Here is a 20,575-nt window from a genome sequence, read left to right on the forward strand (position 1 = left end):
AAGAGGAACTCATGCCGTCTCCTTTCCGCAAAGCCAGGATTTTGAGAAACCAAGGCCTCAACTAGCTGTTGTAATATAGAAGAATAAATTCCTGCCTTTTTAAAAATTTGAGACAGAATCACAACTGATTTATTTTTCCCAAAACCCCAACAGAGACTCCTGTTGGAGCTGTACTGTTCCTTATGTGGTTCTCACCCTAAGGACTTAGGACATAACGCTAAACTTTTAATAACGTAATTAGGTGGAACAATCACAAAGCCAAAGAAAATGACAACATGCCTAATTTTCAGATCATTCTCTTAATGAATTTCCCTTTGGTGCTTGGATATTCATTTTGCATCCTTCTGCATTTTAAAAAATCTGCTTAGAAAATGTTTAGAAAACTAGTTTCTGTGTGTTTTCTGAGGTATTTGAGGCTGGACCCACTACCGCTTCTTTCTCCCTCACCCCTCATAGGATTTGTCTTTGTAGTTCCCACTTCAGTCACTATTACTGTCACTATCATTGTACTACTAATCTTTTATTTACACCATATTTTGCTTATTTTTAATAATGAGCACTTTAAAAAAATTCACACTGTACTTTTCACCTCCAAACTCCCAGAAGATCAAATTATGCCGAATTCTGATCATTTTATGTATGGTCTAGGACAACAGTTCTAAGATCTTTCTTTTCTAGAGTGTTTACTATGTTGAAGACAATATTCTGTTCTTCTTTTTTCCAGTTATTACAGTTCTTAATACACAAAACAGTTTTTGGAAGTAGTTGCTATCAGTATTTCCATATTAAGATGGCAAATGAGACAAAGAGAAAAAAACAAAACTAACAAACTGCCATCCTGAGATATAAGGTTGTTTCTCTCTTGACTCTTTTTTGGCTCTGTTTACCAACAAACCACTTTTTAAAAGCCATTTTTTAAAATAATAATAAAAAAAAATCTTTGCCTTCCTTTACAGTGCAAATTGGGATTCATTTAAAAAAAAAACACAAAAACTTTTTTTTCAAACCCATGGCTTCTTGTTCCAGCAGAGCACCATGCTGTCAAGACCTTTTTAAAACACTCACATGACTGTGATACTTTGTATGTCAAATAGGATTCGTGTTCCCCTACTGCTTAGGGAATGAATGTCAAATTCCTAGCTAAGCATACTGTGCTCCCCAGATTTCAATCTGTAACATTATTGTCCAGTGCTCCTCCAGAAGCACTGTTTATCTTACACCATGCAAATCCCTCGCCACGTTCCTTCTTTTTTTAAATCTTTTCCCCATGTTCCTTCTCTCTTTTCTTTCTTGCCTCATCTCTTTCCTCAAATAGAGCAGAGACCCTCAAGGGCAGAGGCTATACCTTATTTTTCTTACTTTCTTTTCCCTCCCTCCCTCCCTTCCTCCCTTCCTTCCTTCCTCCCTCCCTTCCTTCCTTCCTTCCTTCCTTCCTTCCTTTCTTTTCTTTCCCTTTCTTTCTTTCTTTTCCTTCCTTCTTTCCTTTCTTTTTTCTTCTTTCTTTCTAGTTCTTTCTTTTTTCTCTCTCTCCCTCCCTTCCCTTCCTTTTTTTTTTTTTTTTTTTTTTTTTGAGAGAGAGAATATCAGTGTAAAAACACCAAACAAAGACAAGGTAAAGAGAGAACAAAAATGAATACAATTACATTTTTCTAGTAAGTTAAGACAGTAAATTAAGCTTATTTAGTTCCTTTTGTAGAGAGATATTTAACCTCAGCTCCAGAACACTCAGGAAATACCCTGTGGTGGTTTTAGAAGATATCACAAAGATGAGAAAGAGAACCAAAAATCATGATAAAATGAATCACTTTCATATTTTTTTTCTGACTATTGAAGTTTTTGAAAATTTATCAGTGAAGTAAGATGTAGTATTTCAATGATGACAGAAAGATGCTGGTCTCATAGGCTGTCAGATCTCACAATACAACACAGGCACCAGGACAGTATATTTTGCAAAGTTAGTTAAGCACATATTACAGGCAGAATACATGCCAGCTCCTGAGGCAAAACAGATAAATCAGATACAACCCCATCCTTGAAGGAATTTATAGTCAGCCACAGAGAAACAGACAAACACATTTAGGGGGGCCATGGAGTAGAACAGGCAGCATTTTCAAGCCAATTTCAGAGAAATATGCCCCATGTCCAAAGGCCACACACAGATGAGAAGTCAATGCGAGCCATAAAATATGGACTATCGTAGAGTAACATGGAAAATGTAAACACACACATGCAGATGATCAGAGAAAGATTATTTCATGGAAAACCATGTTTCCCAAAAAAGAGAAACAAAACACAGATGCCCAAATAAATCTAACTAAACCAAAAAAGAAAAAAAAAAAAAAAAAAAAAAGAAGAAGAAGAAGAAAAGGAAAAAAACAGATAAGGGGAAAATGCTCACAGCTAGTTATTTTTAGCTTCTGTTTGAAATGAAGATGTAAAACATAAAAACTAACAGTGCTATCTTATTTTCGACCACATGGAGAATTGGTCCTGCTATGGGCAAAACACAACCACATATATTATAAGAAATGCCTTGGAATTTTGCTATATTGCCATTTTCAAAACAGTGTGTGCCTAAATTGATATGATTTCAAAGGCAGTGTAATATCAGAGTTAGAGCTTTCTCATTCTCCCTTTTCAGGTAACCAAAAAATAATTTTAAAATAGTTTTTTTTCTTTTGTTTTTTAGAAAGAATGTGAATTACACAGAAGACTATTTAAACAAAATAAACATTTCCCAAATTCCACCAGTAACAGTAATCACTAATTTTTAAGCTACACAAACCAAATATTTTTGTTTTGTTCTGTTCACTGATAAAACTTCAGTGCCTAGTTTTTGCCTGGCATATAGTAGATGCTCACTGGAAATCTGCTCATGAATTAACATGGGAGGAAAAGATGGCCAGTATTTTCGTTATTGAAAAGGCCAAAGTATGAGGAAACCAAGGGATAGAGACATGGGATTCTGGTTCCTATAGACTCTGGATCGGCTTGAGTAGGGGTTGATGGTAAGAAATAGGTGGAAAGGACTATTGTGCCTCTTGCAGTTAGGCATAAATAAGCTACTTATATACCCAGATAAGCGCTGGTATATTATTTTGAAGTATCGGGAAAATAAGTCATAAAATCACAGAGAAAAATCAAACACAAATACTTAACTGTGACCCAAGAATTTTACGGTTAGCTTTAGGTATGCCATAGTGTTAACAATAGATATTGTGCTATTTTTAATTTTTCTGCTAATGGAAATCTTTGTCTTCTCAGTGTCTTCATAGATATTTTAGAGGAATTTTGAGAGAACTGATATTTGAGCTGACCTGACCCAATTTTAAACCAATTTCTAAAATTCAAATGAGACTATGATTTAAATACATTGTACCTTGTAGTTTAATAGCGTATTAGTGAACAATTAGCCTAAACTCATCAATTTACAGACAAGAAAATTGTGACACAACGAGACAATGTCTCTTGCCCCAAATCATAGCTAATTAACATGGTTAATTAATAAAGCCTATGCTTTTAGACCAAATATGTCCTCTTCTTGGTGTTGATCTTAGAAAACTAATGGGATAAGCACACAGATATTCACAGACAGAAGTTTTTATCCTAGGAAAAAATAATTTAAAAAAAAGAACAAAACACAAAAACAAAAAATATACTTCTAATTATTGAATGATACCTGGTTGATTAAATGAAGTAGGAAATATCTAGACAACAGAACACTTGGTAACCATTAAGAATAAAGACATCTAGTTATGTAGATTGACATGGAATGATGTTCATAATGTACTGCAAAGTAAATAAATATGAAAAAGCATCTGTCACATGATCTCATTTTAGTGTATAATACTCTGCAAATGTGTATTTGCATAAGGAAACTGGATGAATAGAAACCAAAGTAATAGAAGTTTAAGATCAAAGTGTTAGCAGGTTTGGTTTCTTCTGAGGCCTCTGTCCTTGGGCTGTAAGTGCCCATCTTCTTCCTCTGTTTCCACATGGTCTTCCCCCTGTGTGTGCTGCATCCAAATTTCCTCTTCTAGTAACGACACCAGTAATACTGGGAGAGGGCCCACTCTGATGACCCCATTTTAACTTAATGAGCTATATCCAAATAAAGGCCCTATATCCAAATAAAATCATGCAGTGCTGAGGCACTGAGGGTTAGGGCTTCAACACATGAATTTGGAGGGGGAACACAATTTAGCCCATAACACTTACTCTCTGGTCTCCCAAAATTCACGTCCTTCTCACGTGCAAAATACATCCATCCCATCCCAATAGCCCTCAAACACTCAAACCATTCCAAAAGGCAAAAACTGGAAAGAAGAGAGGGTGACGGGCCCCAAGCAAGTGTGAAACCTAACTAGGCAGATTCTATCAGATTTAAGGCTCTCTGGTTTGCTGCTCCATCTTCTGGGCCCAGTGGGATAGCGAGCGGCCCTGCTCTCCGGGCCCACTAGGGTGGTAGCCTGTTGCTCTCTCACCTGTGTCCTATCTCTTCTTCTTATAAGGACACCAGTCATGTTGGATTAGGGCCCAACCTAAGGACCCGCACTTTATGTTAATTACCTCTTTAAAGATCCTGTCTCCAAATACAGTCCATTCTGAGGTACTGGGAGATAAAGCTTCAACCTATGAATTTGGAAGGGACACAATTCATCTCATAACACTGACAAAAAAGCAAAATCTCTGTCACACACACAGATATATCATGTGTGTGTTTGTGATTTAATTTTATGTGTCAGCCTGAGTGGGCTGGGGGATGCCCAGACAGCTGATCAAACATTATTTCTGGGTGTGTCTGTAAGGGTGTCTCTGGAGGAGACGAGCAAAGAACACTCTACCAGTGAGGGTGAGCAGCATACAACCTGCCGAGGGTCTGAGGAGAACGGAAAGGTGGAGAAAGGGCAAATCTGCTCTCTCTGCTGGAGCTGGGACAGCCGTCTCCTCCTGCCCTCACACATTAACGCTCCTGGCTTTTGGGTCTTTGGACTTGGACTGGGATGCTCACCATCAGTTCCCATGGTTTTCAGGCTTTGAGATTTGTCCTGAATTATACCACTAGCTTTCCTGGTTTTCCAGCTTGCGAGCAGTAGATCTTGGGATGTCTTGGCCTCCATAATTGGATGAGTCAATTCCTATTATAAACCTCTCTCTCATCCCTAACATATGTATATATGTCCTTTTTCTCTGGAGAGCGCTTAATATTTGATTTTTCTCTTTTGAAAAACTTTGGTTAAGTCCAAGTCAATTAACACTCACGATTAGCTTGCCAAGTGCCACATACGAAGAGATAATCCTGAGTTTCGACTAGTGGGATGATAAAAGTGGGAAAAGGTAAGAAAGACATGTGGGTCCAGAAGTTATTTAAACAAAGCATCTAGGTGTGGGACGGTCCCGCGGCTCTGTGGTGAGGCTGTGTAAGTGCCAGTGTCCATAGCGGTAGGAGAAGTAAGACAGCTACAAACATTTCTTCCCTGTTGGAGGGTGAAATGTGCTGTGCGTATTGCTGGGAGATGATGCTGTGGAGGTAGGTCTATGCTTTTAAAAAACTTAAATCCAATATAAATGAAAGTCTGACACTAGATAGAAATCTTAGAAGTAGGAACACATAACTAACTTCCTATTGAGTTCACAGGATTAATAATTTCTATATCTCAAAACAAAAATTGTTTAACAATACAAATACTGTCAAAATAACACATTAGTTTTTTTAAAAAATGGCTTTAACATTATTCAATATACTTACTTTAATAAATGTCAAAATTCTCTCCAAATAAAAGTAAAAAACCCCTGTATTTTCATTTTTCTGGTTTTCTTTTCCTCCACACATAGCAATAAGTGAAAATGGCCATGAAGAGACAAAAGTGAAAGCTTTCAAAGAACAAATCTATTCCTTAAAATGAAAAATACAGTAATAAAATTTCTATGTGGGAAAAAACTGTCAACCTCATAGATCTGAATACTTCATAGACTTTCCAAATGTGTGTAAGTTTTGCACAATTCAAATAGTTTTTCAGCCCTATGAAAGAGAGAAAAATGTAGTACCAACAAAACTAAAGCAAGTACTATATCTCATCTCTTAAAGCAATTTTTTCTTCCTTAAAGGCTTTTAGATGAAATAGTGCATACTAGCTTTTCATTAAAGATACATGACCACTACCAATTGAAATCTGAAGCTAAAATCTGTGTTTCCAAAAATCTCCTCTTATGAGGAGAATCAACCACTAGAAAGATATCTTGAGGGCTTAATAGTCCCTTAGCTGGACAATTTTTGTATGCATATGATCATAAACACTTCATACTAAATTTATTTTTATTTATTTGCATTTTAGTACCAAATGAATTATAAATATACTAAGTAAAACTAGGAAATTTCCCATAGTCTAGAAATTTCAACTCCAAGAAACATGAACACAATCCAACTATCCTTCATAGTTCCTTTACAATGGGCCTTAATAAATAGCAAAAGAGATCCTCTTGAACGCTTATATCTTCCTTTTGAGAAGGAAGAAAAAAAATTTTCCCCTAGATCCCACTTCCCCTTGAAGTTACCATTGTTTTTCCTTCATTTAATCCACAGCCATTCAGAACACAACATTTGGAAAGGAATCTACATTCTTCTCCACTTTCTCACCTTTCACTTACCCAACTATAGTCTGGTTTCTGTCATACATTGCTTTCAAAACACCTCTCATAATGGCCACTTAACTGCAAAATCCAGTAAACCATTTATACTTCTTACCCTCCTCGAACTGTCTGGAGTTGCTATTCCTTCACATGCTCCACTCCTTTGACTTGGAGGAAACTATTCTTTGACAAGTCCCCTTCAACTTCTATTTCTTCTCATTTACTTTTGTTGATTCCTCCATAACAAATATCAACCATTGGTATCTCCTAGAATTCCACCCTTAATCCTCCAACCTACTTTCTATAAGCCCACTCTTGTGCCAGGCAGAAATGTAGCTCACAAACTGGCCCCAACGTATCTCGTTAGTCTTTCCCCTGTCATACCACATAGCATGTGTTTACTCTCAACAACTTTCACCTTTTACTTTCAGTTCTATACCCTGACTGTGCTATATCTCTTCCAAGAAAGGTTTTCACCCATTTCTGCCTGTACAATTACTACACATTTTTTCAAACTGCTGTTAAAATATCATTTCATGTGCACAGCCTTTCTCTCTCCCACTAGTCATCATTAGTGATCTCTAGTCTGTTGTTTTCCCACAACACTTTGATCACATTTCTATTATAGCAATTGTCAAATGGTATTTTAACTTTTAAAATCCATTTATCTACCCCAAATGAGTTTTAAGTTCTTCAAAAGTAAAAACCTTTTTGGAGTTAGCACAAAGAAAGAAGTACAGAACAAAAGCTAGCACCAGGGCATGGACCTTAGGATCCAACAGGTGTGATCTGAGTCTCAGGAATCCAACACTTCCTAGTATGTGACCTCAGAGTCATCATCTGTGAAATGGGTATAACAATTAGATGATGATGATGATGATGATGATGATGATGATAATAATAATAAATGATAATAATAATAATAAGAAGAAGAATTACATAATATTCTGACTTTATACACAAATTGTGTAAAGTGTTCAATATAGTGCTTAGTATAAAATACTTGCTAAGCTGGTTTTAACTGTTATTAATTCTCCTTCCAAATATACACAGGGTCTCACTCACTCACCATGTATTGTTATCAATGCATGTTTGGTAAATGAATGAATGAATGATAACAGAATATAATTATCTCTTCTATGCTTCTTTTATGGCTTAAGTGATTTGAAGAACTTAGTAAGCATTACTCTTATCATCAGAACAGATTTTACGGTATAGAAAACCAAAGCACCAACAAAATTTTCATTAAGCCCAAAGCATATAAAGACAAAGATACGTGAAATAAAAGGTGTTTACTTTGAACTCCTCCAATTAACTTATTTTTCCTGGCTGAGTTTATCAGATAGGCTTGATTATGTCTTAAAGGTCAGGTGCCTCTGATGATACTTGGTAAGAGTGAAAAGTGGAAGAGAACATTGCTGTGGGCTGTTATGCCCACAAATGATATTTATTCTGGTGACACAAGAGCATTCCCTAGACAGGTCATGTTCCTGAGACCTATTTGGAGTTGGGGGGGCACTGCTGAAATGTCATGTATACTTTGCTTGGGAATTGAGAGAGGGACAAGATATATAAAGACTGGGTCCCGCAGCAGATGTTACCAGTGTCCTAAAAAATGAGGCAGTGTAAGTACCTAGATCAATGTCTGGCCAAGGACCACCCTGGATTTACTAACTCTGGAATATCCGTGAATCTTTGTCCTTGCTATTCTTCCCTCCCATTGCACTGTCCAGCTTCAAGCCCCCATCATCTGAAGTGTTGCCCAGCCTTCCAGTGTGGGGTCCCTGCAGCTGATCTCCAGGGCTCTCTTCCACATGCCAGTGTCACTTTCAGAAGCAAACTCCTTCAGCTCTGCCTCAGATCTCTTTGGCTACACACTCTTTTCAGGATCGAATGGAATCCCCTAACTTTGGCATAAATCAGGTTCTGACTTATCTTTCAGTTTTATCTCCTCCTTTCCTCCTCAACGCCACAGTCACCCTTCATTCTCGCTGTATTAAACCACTCAGATCCCCAGAGAGGCCACTAAGTCTCACGTCAATGTCTTTGCTTATGTTTTTCTTTCTTTTTAGAATGTTCACTCCAACCTCGCTGAACCGCATGAACTATGTGAGCAACACAGAGCTGTCTTTTCTGTAAAGTCCTCTGTGCATTCCTGTTTCCCATTCTAGACAAATCACTTGCTGTGTTAAGACTCTACTGCCTTCTCTTTTTTCCTGTGTTCACACCTACATTACTGTAAGCTAATTAGCTGCATGTGAATTTCTAAACCCCCTAATGAGTGAGCTTCTTGATATTGGGGGTTAAATTTCATCCATCTTCACTTGTCTAGGATTTAGCAGACTTCAAGGGTCTTATAAATATTCACTGAATGACTGAAGGAATTTAGGGTGGAGGCAGGCAGAGGTAAGACAAAAGAAGTCTCCTCTGTCTCCAGGTGCAGAAGGAACTAAGTCTGAACTGAGAAGTGAATCAATTTCTTAACAGGTGAGTTTATATACATTTTGTTGAGCAATATTTAAAGAAGTATTTCTGGGTCTGTTTTATGTAGGAGTATTTGTTTAACACATTCAAATATCTTCCAGAAAAAAAGAAATATCAATTTTTCCTATATGGTTATTTTAATCACTTCCCGTATTTTTTTTCAATTATTGTGCAAAGAATGACATTCTCTTGAATAACGAAATAGATAATTAGGAAAAACATTGTAGAGTTTTGGTAATGAAACATCTGAATTTTAATACAACTGTGCTTTAAAACCATTACTAAGTACTGTGAGACACCACCATGGGGCTATTACCAGGTGCCAATCGGGGCTTCTGATTATGACATGGGGTATTAGGGAGGATGTCAGACATGATCCATCTCTAAAGCTCAAATGCAAAATGCAAAAATAATCTCCATTATTATGAACCTTGATAGCTACCCCAAAGGTGGTCCCTGAAATTTCTCGGAGGAAATGAACTTACTTGTTATGAACAGATTGAATCAAGAAAGAATAATCTGAACTACCAGGAAATGAAGTTTCTGGAATATTTTAACATGAACCTATTTCTTCCATAAAGAAGTCTTACTGCTTAAGGTAAGACAGTTCCCACTAAAATTTTGGGAAACAAAACAATGTATTTCATCAGTACTGAAAAGTCAGTTACTAAATAAAAGGGTTACCATTCCAAATATAGCTTCCAGCACAGTAATAGAGTCTAAAAATACCTGCTTCTGTGCCTCTCTCATTAAAAGCCACTATTCTAGCCTATGTATTTTTATGAGACAGTTCCACGAGCTTTTTCATTTCCTCCATTATATTTCTACACACTTCAGCTGACTGCGGTGCATACACTCATAGGTGAGCAAAGCAAAGGTTAAGTGTGTATGACACAGATGAGCCCCGAGATTAAGTATACACTGTGAAATGCATGTGGATGTTCATGATTTAAACCAATGAACTGTGGCCTGAAATGATGTCACACAAAGCTTAGCGGTAAGTGGAAGGTTAAACCTACTTGCATCTCGGCTCATTAAACGCAGTTAAAGTGCAAATCCCCTCATTCTGACAGTAGTGATCACAAGGGTTCTCTTTCTGGTCACAGCGCTGACTTTTAAACCCCACAGAGCATCTGCAGAATTTCAGTAAAATACAGCTAAATAAAGCGTCTGACTTTTTTCCCCCAAATATGTTTCAAATTTATATCATACAGAGATAGTAACATACGAACAAAATTTTTCTCAGGTATGCTAACTTCTCTCTCATGCACACTCATCACAGGCTACTCTGACAGGGTAGGGAACAGAATGCAGACGTGGATCATACGTGGACATCATCCTTCTGGTCAAGCAGTAATAAAAGATAACTCAAAATAGGGACCACATAAGCTGAATGGTCCTATTTCAAGTTGTCCATTGTGGACAATCAGGTATTTGAGAAGGGAAAATATTAAATTCCAGATTTTCTCAGGAGCAGTTAATCTACAATCCTTTCCAAACATTTAGAAACCCAGATTTGAGGTAATGCATTTCAAAGGAGACAAGGGCTTATGGGTTTACATAATACAACACTCTAAACCTGATACAGAAATTAAATTGCATTATACATTTGAAAAGACACCTTAAGTACTTTGAAAAGAATGGCCATATACCAAAATATTCATAAATAAGATTATGTCTGGGTTTCATGTACCTAAATAGGGTCAATGAAATTAGAACAGTTTTCACCGGCATTTCCAAGTTCAAAGATCTCTGAATGTTTGAAATGGGCATGATGCTAAGCACTGAATGAGCTCTTCCTTATGAAATCACCAGCAAATTGATGGAGGAGATTCTGTAGCACATGAGCCAATGAGGAATAATACTTGATCAGAGATGTCCATGAAATATTCATTTAAAATGTGTTACCTCAAGGAAGGAGAACAACAGAGCAGGGATTCCAGTACATCTAACGTTGTATCATAAAATGCCCACAACGTTATAAAATACTCACAAACACACAGGTACATTTGTTTCCGGGTCCAGCTGGCACGTGCCGCCATTGTAACAGTAGCCATCACATAGCTGGCAGCTAGAGGCAATCTTTCCATTAGTGCAGCTGCAGCAACAAAGAAAAAAAATCTCATTGTTACTGGCATGATTATTGTTGAAAGCTGACACAAACTCTCTGTAGATGAGAATATTCATCATAGAAGGGTAATGGAGTGGTTGGCTAAAAGTAGGTTTTCAGAAAGACAGACTTGCTGGATGCAAAGATTTTTTTTTTTTTTTTTAACAGAACGATGACAGATAAAAATTTTCTTGTGGTAATTTTCAAATTTTCAACCCATTTGTTTAATAGAAAAATTTAATATGGCTAGAAGTAGGTGTGAAAAAATAGACTCTAATGTCCATCACTTACACTTCAGGGAGACATCAGCATTAGTACCTTATTTCCTTTTTATATAACTAGAGTTTGGTGACATTTTTGTTTATTTATAAACCTCATTATCAAACACTCTGGAAGCAAATGTTTCAGCCATTCCTTCTAAACTGGAAAATCTGGTCCAAAGAATGTTATGAGTTTTAGACCACACATTTGGTAAGAAAGTATAGGATTGTTCCGCAGTCACTTTTATCCCACTGATTTTCTCTGAATGTGTAATATAGTTAATGTCAAACTCTTTTTATTCTGACAGAAAAAAAAGTAACAGTTCAAGGCAAAACTAAACAGTAGTGTTACAGGAACAATACGCAATGTGGCAAAAAAATAATGACGTAGGCTTTCCGGAAAATTTTTGGAAATGATTCTAATTTATAGCACATTACATGTCTGGGATAAGAATAAACACTATGGCTACTGCTACAGGGGAAAGCCAAATATAACAATAATAGGAAAAAGGCAGAAATTTCTCACTTGCCATGTTATATTTTAAAATAAATACTATTAGATTGGAACTTGAAAACTGTTGGGGGGACAGAGAAAAGTGTATTAACATTTCAAATTACTGAGGGAACCTATTCTATGAGAAGTATGCTAACAGAATCATACAAACCTTCGCCCAAATTAGAATTACAATAGATCATGCCAATATTCTGGTTGTGAGATCATCTTAGCACTGAGTGCTGTGAAGTAATCAATGATGTCACAATAAATCCGACACAACCTTCATAAAGTCGTCAGGCTGCAGTATCTTTGATTGATCACCTTGATCCTCTTCAGGACGGACACCTGTTACAGTACATGCCTCAAAGGGGAATTCCCAGTGACAGGTTAGCTATTTGAAATAACTGGTTACCAGTCCCATTAGTTCATTTGTTCTGTGTATATTTATGTGAACGTATGTGGGTGGTAGGGCTGTTGGAAATGCACTGAACTGTTATACTTTCCCAGGCATTTAATTTAAAGATTTTTTTTAAGAGCCTGGATTTTAAAGTCACATTTCTTTCCAAGATGAACAGAAGCAGAGAGTCAATTATGTACTAGATGTGAAATGGAAATATGTAAAAGTGGAACCAAACATGTGAAAGGCAGTGGCTTAAAGTTCCAAGATTTAACAAAGACTACCACATTCTTTATACTCTGTAGAGGCATATGAATATGGATGCAAAGTGAGTCAAGTGCATATTTCACAGTATTGGTGTCTGATATGTTAAATGGATCTGGGAGACTTTTCCTTGCTCTCCATGCCCAGCCTCCTTGAAAAACTGAAGAGCAGAAAGCTAAAGTTTCATGTTCAGTCAAAGGGACAACATCAAAGAGAAAAATCAGCTCATCATACATTAAATGATTTTCCACAAAAAGATAACTATATACAAAGTATCACCTTTTAAAAGAGAAAAATATTCTAATTAGTGATTACTTTTAATCTTCTGCTTCCAGGAGTTATAAAAGATATTGCCTTGTTCTCCTCCTAAAGGTTTTGTTTGAGTCCTAAACTTAAGACAGAAATCTGTAGATATTTCAAATGTGAAATACAAGTAATCCAAATCATTGTAACACATCGAAGAGTACAACTCATATTTTAATGTAAGTTTTCATCATAATTTCATTTCTTAGAAATGTTACACACACACACACACACACACACACACTTTGTAATTAGCAGTTGGTCCGGTACACACAAAGAATTCTCATAACAACTGACATGATGGAGGTATTATTCAGGCTATTCAACATTGTGATCAAGACCTTCTTCATCAGTATTCACTGAGGAGGAGAAGAAAATACACCATTAGCTCTGTTTTAAAGATTATGCTCATTATATTTGACCAAGAACGTGTCCTCTACTGTAGCTGACAGTTCACAGGCTGCATGTTAGAAACACATCTGGCTGTTTAGAATCACAAGTAAACATGGCAGCTTGAGTTTTCCTAGTTAAGTAAAAAAGATTTAACTGAACTCAGCTGTGATTTTGTTTTGGTATTAGTTGTTTACCTATGAAATTGATATCACAACATCACTGTAAACTTCACTTAAGGCTAAGATAAACAGTATTATAGAAATGAAAACAAACTCACCTAAAAAGTTTCAGGATACCCAGAGTCCTGTTCGTATTATCACACTCAATCTTATTATAGCCTATCTGATAAATCAAACACCATACTCCTATTTTTAAACTTCCACTATCCACTCACCGTTAGCAAGTTATTATTCCATTCTTGCTTAGAATTATCCCAAAAGATCTTTTAAGAGTCAAGAACTATAATGTTGGACTTTAAAAGCCTCCTCGGGTTATGAGGCCCGAGTGTTTCTAGGTGGGTGAAACCAATATTCTATGTAGAGTAGGCAGTACGGAGAGTCCTGGGAGTCCAGCCCTTCCTTCCTCACATGCAACTGCCCTGTGTGATGGAAGCAGGGTGTGTGTCTCTGCATGAGCTTCTCCAAGATAAACTGGGATGGGAACTATGGCTCACAGCCTTTCTTAGATGACGGTCCGCGATTCCCTGTGTGAGTGGGATGGGGCTGTAAAAAATATTCTGCAGCACATTCCTGACGTGGTACACTGGACATAAAGAAAAATGTACGCCCACTAATTGAAATGAAGTTCTGCCACGCTAAAGTTTCATCACAAAGAGCTGATGCGCTTAATGAGCAAACATGATTTTGGTAGTTTATATGAAAACGCATTTTGCTTTTATGTACTTATCAGAGGCACATATTATAATTAGTCATATTTTCAATTACTTTACTTAAAAAATAATGTACTTTCAAATGACCCAATTTGAGGGTTTGAGTAAATGTCATTTATAATGATAACACAAATCATACTTAAAAGTAAATTCTGAAATGAGAGTAAATAAATAAGAAAAAAATGTTGATGCTGTCTGTAATAAAATTTTATTGGGCCTTGTTTGGCACAGTCACATAACTCAGGGCTGACACCCTCACAGAGCTGTCTCGGTGGAAGACGTGGCATGAACACTTCAAGGCACACTTTCCTATCGCGTAGTCTCTGTTGATTATACTCCTAAGGCAAGTGATCGAGTCCAGTCCTTGACAAGCCCTTCTCTTAAAAGGTTGTTGAAGAGGTTCAGAGTGAGACGTGATCTCTCACCTCAGTGGCATAAATTTGTTGCATGATAGAAACTGAATGGCATTACTCCTTAGCTCTGATGTTCTGTTTTCCATTCACTTGAGCCTCAAGCGAAGGAGCAAAAGGCAATGTAACCAAAATCTCACTTGGGCATTTTCACTGTAGTTGCTTTCTTAAAAATTTTACATTATTCCTTCTACTTACCTTGGATCATGATTTTCAAAGTCAGATTTAAAAAAAGTATAATCTGATTTCCACTAGACGGGTCTTTTCCTCCTCTGACAAAGGATCATTGTGTAACGACAGAAAGGCACTCACTCACTGCTGATCGTAACAATGAAACAATGAAAAGCCTGAGCCATTCTAATTGAGAAATATTACATGTGGCTTTTTGAAAGTATGTTGCGTCTCACTTTTCACTTGCTGACCATGAGGAATATTGGATACAGGGAACGGTCTCATCACATCCTTATGTGGTAAATGTTCACTTCCCAGATGTACATAATAGGTTTTGAATACGTTTTGGTTTAATCAAAATGAATTGAACTCTATCTCTAGCCCAAAAAGAAGAGGAAGAGGAAGAGAGAGAGAGAGAGAGGGAGAGAGAGAGAGAGAGAGAGAGAGAGAGAGAGAGAGAGAGAGAGAGAGAGAGAGAGAGAGAGAGAGAGAGAGGGAGAGAATATGCAATGGTTGCCATATTTACATTGTTTTCACTGTTTGTTGCTGGACTGCTGTGTCCTTTTGGGTTCAAATGCTTTTGTAAATTAAGCTGGCTATCTACTTACTTGCAAGATATATCTTCACTGTCTTTATTTATAATGCAGTGTCCCCCGTGGCATCTTATGCATTTGTCAACCTCACATTTTGGTCCTTCATAGCGTGTTGGACAGACACACTCCACACTTCCATCATCCCCAATGGTACAGGATTCGGAATTCACACAGTAGTGATGACACACGTCTAGAAAGAATGCACAACAGAAAAACGAAACTATATTATATTTTTCTTGAATCACAATAAATGTTACCATTTCTAAATGGTCAATGAATAGGTACACAAAAGCACCTTGTAATTATACGTAACTAGAATCTTTAATAATGCTATTGATTCCTCTTTTTGCCTGAGTTAGGCATCATTTCATCTTGCTACAAGGAGATGGGTTACATTGATGTAATACTGGTGACAAACTCTTTTGGTTCTGAGTATTGAAGTTTAAATTTTCAGAAATATCTTCAGTTTTCCTCCTAATGAGCAATATTACCATCATTCCGAAATAAACAGACATGCTCAAGATTTCTTTAGATGTCACTTATCTTTGCCCATCCTTGCACCTCTTTTTATCCAGAGAACAGGGAGGTGTGTGGTGAGTCGAGGAACCCTACCTCTTTACTAGCTCTTGGTGTTGTTGAAAGAAGCTTCCTTCTACATGAGCCAGAAGTGGCCCAGGTATTTCCAAACGCCTGTGCAGGTAAGTAGATAGGACTTGTGCCTCTCCTGGAATTCCAGGAGAAAGGCAGACTGGAAGACTAACTGATCCATCACGGGTGGGAAGTGATAACAGAAGTCTAGGCTATTGTCCCCTATTTAGGTGAGAACCCAACCTCACCTCCAGTCAGAGGGAAAACCTCCCTGTAGTCTGAGCTCTTTGCTCTGAAAGACATTTCTTACTGAGCATTACTGACCATTTTCTCAGCTACAAAGGAAGACTTCCTCAAATATTTCTATACCTCTTGAACATGAGTAACAAAGCAAAGAGCATTTAATAATATAATAACCACACTGACTTTGTAATTGGACATTCTGCCTCACTCTTGTGATAAACAATCAAGTCTTTATGTATGTTTCCATATCAATATATGCAAAGTTACCACATTCAAAATATTGAAATTTATAATAGAAATCATCTTAAGCAGAAGGACTGATTATATTGGTTCCACACTTTGTGTTTACAAGCTGCAGTTTCCATTTAGCTATCTAACTGTGCAGCGATGTTAAATGAGATTAGCTGAGACAAAAATCACAATTTATAAACTTTAACCTGCTGTAAGACAATTACAGTGGGTGAGAAAAATTAAAACATAATTTACAATTTTCATGTTTATATACTTATCTAGCCCCTTATTAAATCAGACAGAACTTAAATTTATTGACAAGCCTGCTTCATGTTTATGGAAATTTATTTCAGGCGTTCTTATGCTTGCCATTGCGTTATGCCAAGTACCCTCATTGAGATTCAGTGCTTAAGTCTATTAAGGGTTTTGGCTATATTTAAGAAAAGTAGCACTTTCAAAAGGTGAGAGACTTGGAGATGTAAAAATTAAGTCAGCGTTAGTATCTGTCTATTATGATATCTACTTGCAGTTGTCCTAGGCTTGGCAGGTAGAGTGTACACAGCACAATTCTGTGTTTATCTATGTAGAATGTATTAGCAGCAGCCTATATGATTATCTGATACCATCTCTTATTTGATGCAGAAATCTTTAGAGAACAACTTTCCTTAGGTTGTTAGATACGACTTATTGACAGAGAACTCTTAATATTGTCTCTAATGACTTTAAATTTCATCCTTTAGCCCTGGTTCTTTTGTCTGATGGGACATAGAGGTCAGCTGATGTATCTTTCCAAGATCTTCATATTATGAAATCCTTCCATAGTGGATGACTCATTAGACTCATGCAGGTGACTTATCTGCAAATGCAAATTTCAGTGCCTTTCCCTGTAGCCCACCACCACCCCTAGATGCCAATCCACAGAGCAGGTATGGGGCCCAGGTGATCTGCATGGGCCTGGCTGAGGAACTAGAATTTAGAAACTAGGGGATGTAAGAAATCTGAAAACAATTTTACTGATTAGCAAAGGGACAACATTGTCTAATGTTATAAGTGGATTTGACTTGACTAAAGTAGCTTATTTCTTGACTAACTTTGTGAACCCTAATTAAAATGTAACTTTCAACCTAAAATTTTGGGCCAATTTGTTTTTATAACCACATCACTGAGAAGCCCTGAGAAACTAGAAAAAACTGGGTTCCCATTCTGAGGGTTGGTGATTGGCATATACCTCACCACAGCAAGGAACAGTGTGCACTTACCTAGAGTGCCAAAGGGCAAAGTAAAAAAAAAAACTTAACAATTTATTAATTATAAGAAATTTTGGTGCATAAGTTAAATCTGTTTTAGGCTAAGATTAGAAAGATACGAAAATATGCGTAACTCATTAGTAATCAAGGAAACACAAATTAACACCCCAAAGAAATACCGTTGCACAAGCCCCAAATTGACAACAAGTAGCTGAAACTCATGTACACTATAGTGGACATGTAAATTGGTTCACCCAATTTGGGAAACAATTGACAATGTCTACTGAATTTGAATGTATCCATGCCTTATGACCTGGCATTTTTACTCTTAATACACTGTATATGCAAGAGAAAAGCACACATGTGTACAAAAAACATGTACACAACATGCACAGTAACCTTTTTAGAAATAGCCAAAAATGGAAAATAATCCAAATATCCATCACAAGAAGAACGGATAAGCTGTGGTTCATATATATGGTCATACATGTGTACTTATATATAAAGAGGTAAACGAAAAATGAACACATTGCAGTTATAAGCAACAACATGGATGACTCTCACAAAAATAATACTGAGAGAGAAAAAAGCTGGACACAAAAATATATAGACTACTTTTTATTTATGTAAAGTTCAAAAGGCAGAACTAACCTATGATTTTAAAAGTCAAAAAGTTATTTTTGAGAAGGGAAGAGACGGTTATAGAGAACATGAGGTAACATCTGAGGTAGTTATAACGTTTATTCTTGACCTGAATGTCGGTCTACGCTGGTGTGTACACCTGGGGATAATTTGTTGAAATGTATACTTGTGATTTTAAACCTTTTTATGCATATTATGCTTCCATAGAAAGTTTTTTTTTTTTAACTTAATGGCATATAAGCTACAATGAGAATATTTTATAAATTCTAGTTAATTTGCTAAATTGGCTGGTAGTTTTCCTCTTTACAGTATTTTTAAAAGGAATTCATGGTCCATTTTTTATGCTTTAAAGGAAATTCTCCACCCTTTAATGCTTTTAATATATTTTTTGAAGCAGTTGTACGTTATTCCACGCAGTTGATTGGCCTCATGGCCTGAAAATAGAATCCAAATAATATAAAAGAAATGTTTGGGGTAAAATTATGAAATAAACAGATATTAGAATTTACAGTTGAATAATTCTAAATTGCATGCCATTAAGCCATGCCATGCTCTCCTTCCTAAAAAAACACAGAAATCACTGTAAGCTCAGAACTCTTTCTCTACAGATATTCAAATGGAAGACATTTCATTTCCCCAGTTTGCATGCTTAGCACTCTGTGCTAAATTGAAGTTCAGGGACAGGGAGTTGCTCACTATACTACAGCCCTGCCAGAGTGGCTTCCCAGTGCCTACCCAGAAACATTTTCTGACTCTCTCTCACTATTAAGCTTAAGATGTGGAGCATGTAGAAGTTGCTGAATTATATGTTTGGCTGGGTTGTTTGGGGCATCATTGTTAGCATTTCTAGGGCCCAATCCTTTGAATGTATATTCTCTTCCTCCCTCCCACCTCCCTCTCTCCCTCTTCCTTCCGTCTTTCTTTCTTTTTCTCCTTCTCCCTCTCTCTCTTTGTCTTTAAATCTTCCCTATTTACTCAATTACAACTAAAAGATTCCTGAACAAAGGAGAATGTAGATCTTACTTAATAGGGGAGTTTAGCATCTGATATTTAAACCATCACATAGCATTGGATACTTGTATACTGGAAAGCAAAATAATTCCTTCAAGTGCTCTGTTTTTTCAAGTTTAATCATGTTAGATGCTATATGCAATGCTGGGAAAGAGTTTGAAATATCTGATAGTGCTGCTTACTTCTTTTTTATTCATGGCTTAGGTGCATTTTATTGGTTTTCCTTCAGATGCTGCCTATTTCTAAATTGGAAGATTCAACTGAAGTCCATGTTCTTTGCAATTGTCTCAGTATCTTAAGAGAAACGTGTAATAAGTCATAGGAAGGCTACCTAATTTCCCTCTCATTCTCTTCTCAACTATAATCCACTCTGAATTAAAAGCATTCATGTAAAACTTGTATAAATATATGCCGTATTTTGATGAGTGTCTTCTCTCTATAGATATGCTCAAATAATTACTACACACTCATATTTAAAGCCTAAGTTATTTATTTAATAAAAGGAATCGTTCATTAGCACTACCCAGTTCAGCAGACACACAGCAAGGTATGAAGAAGAATGCTGTATGAGCGGGATCCTCTGGTATGAAATTGTTCACTTTGATTCAAAGGAGTCATCTCTAAAAAGCTCAGAAATGAAGAAAGAAGTTTAATCATCATGGGAAGAACAGTTTCCTTATCCCAGACTACTGAAAATGATTACCCCATGCAGGTTACCACTTAAGCATCAAAATTGCTTTGAAACAATTTTTGAAAGTAATCTTTTTATAAGGTAGATCTGCATTTTCTTAAATAAAATATATTGGTATTTTCACGAGTGACTCATCTGTCACTACGACCATCAATCATTTGTGTGAACATACCTTCACAGAAGTTCCATAGCCTTCTGCCTTTTTTCCTATTTCAGCTTTGACTAAGTGAAATGTTACTGGTTATGAAGCAGTAGACAAATCTAAATAAAAAGACTTACTTCCTCCCAAAGGAAAAGAGAGTTAGGAATGTTGGTGGTTGGTTAACACCAAGGTGTGCCACAAAGGGACCATCTTCAATTTTGGGCACATTGACATAGACACAAACACACACACCCCTCTTTCCCACAACAGAAACAACCATCTTTTTTTCTTCAAATTTTAAGTGTAACTTAATAAATTTTGGAACTGAGAGAAAGGAAAAAAAACTGTTTTAGACCAAAAGGGGATAGGTTAGAAGAGAA

The 20,575-nt window shown here is 36.7% G+C and overlaps 1 protein-coding gene across 1 annotated transcript in view; it reads right to left on the minus strand.

The window, feature by feature from the left end:
- The window catches only part of LRP1B (LDL receptor related protein 1B), a 1,597,029-nt gene that overhangs the window by 25,037 nt on the left and 1,551,417 nt on the right, over positions 1–20,575 (minus strand). Inside the window, exons 85-86 of the mRNA XM_074363587.1 lie at positions 15,416–15,590; positions 11,108–11,212 (exon numbers count right to left, since the gene is read on the minus strand). Coding sequence (XP_074219688.1) covers positions 11,108–11,212; positions 15,416–15,590 — 280 coding nt within the window. The remainder of the gene's footprint in view (positions 1–11,107; positions 11,213–15,415; positions 15,591–20,575) is intronic.

Source organism: Camelus bactrianus, chromosome 5 (assembly GCF_048773025.1).
Source record: "Camelus bactrianus isolate YW-2024 breed Bactrian camel chromosome 5, ASM4877302v1, whole genome shotgun sequence".
NCBI lineage: Eukaryota > Metazoa > Chordata > Mammalia > Artiodactyla > Camelidae > Camelus > Camelus bactrianus.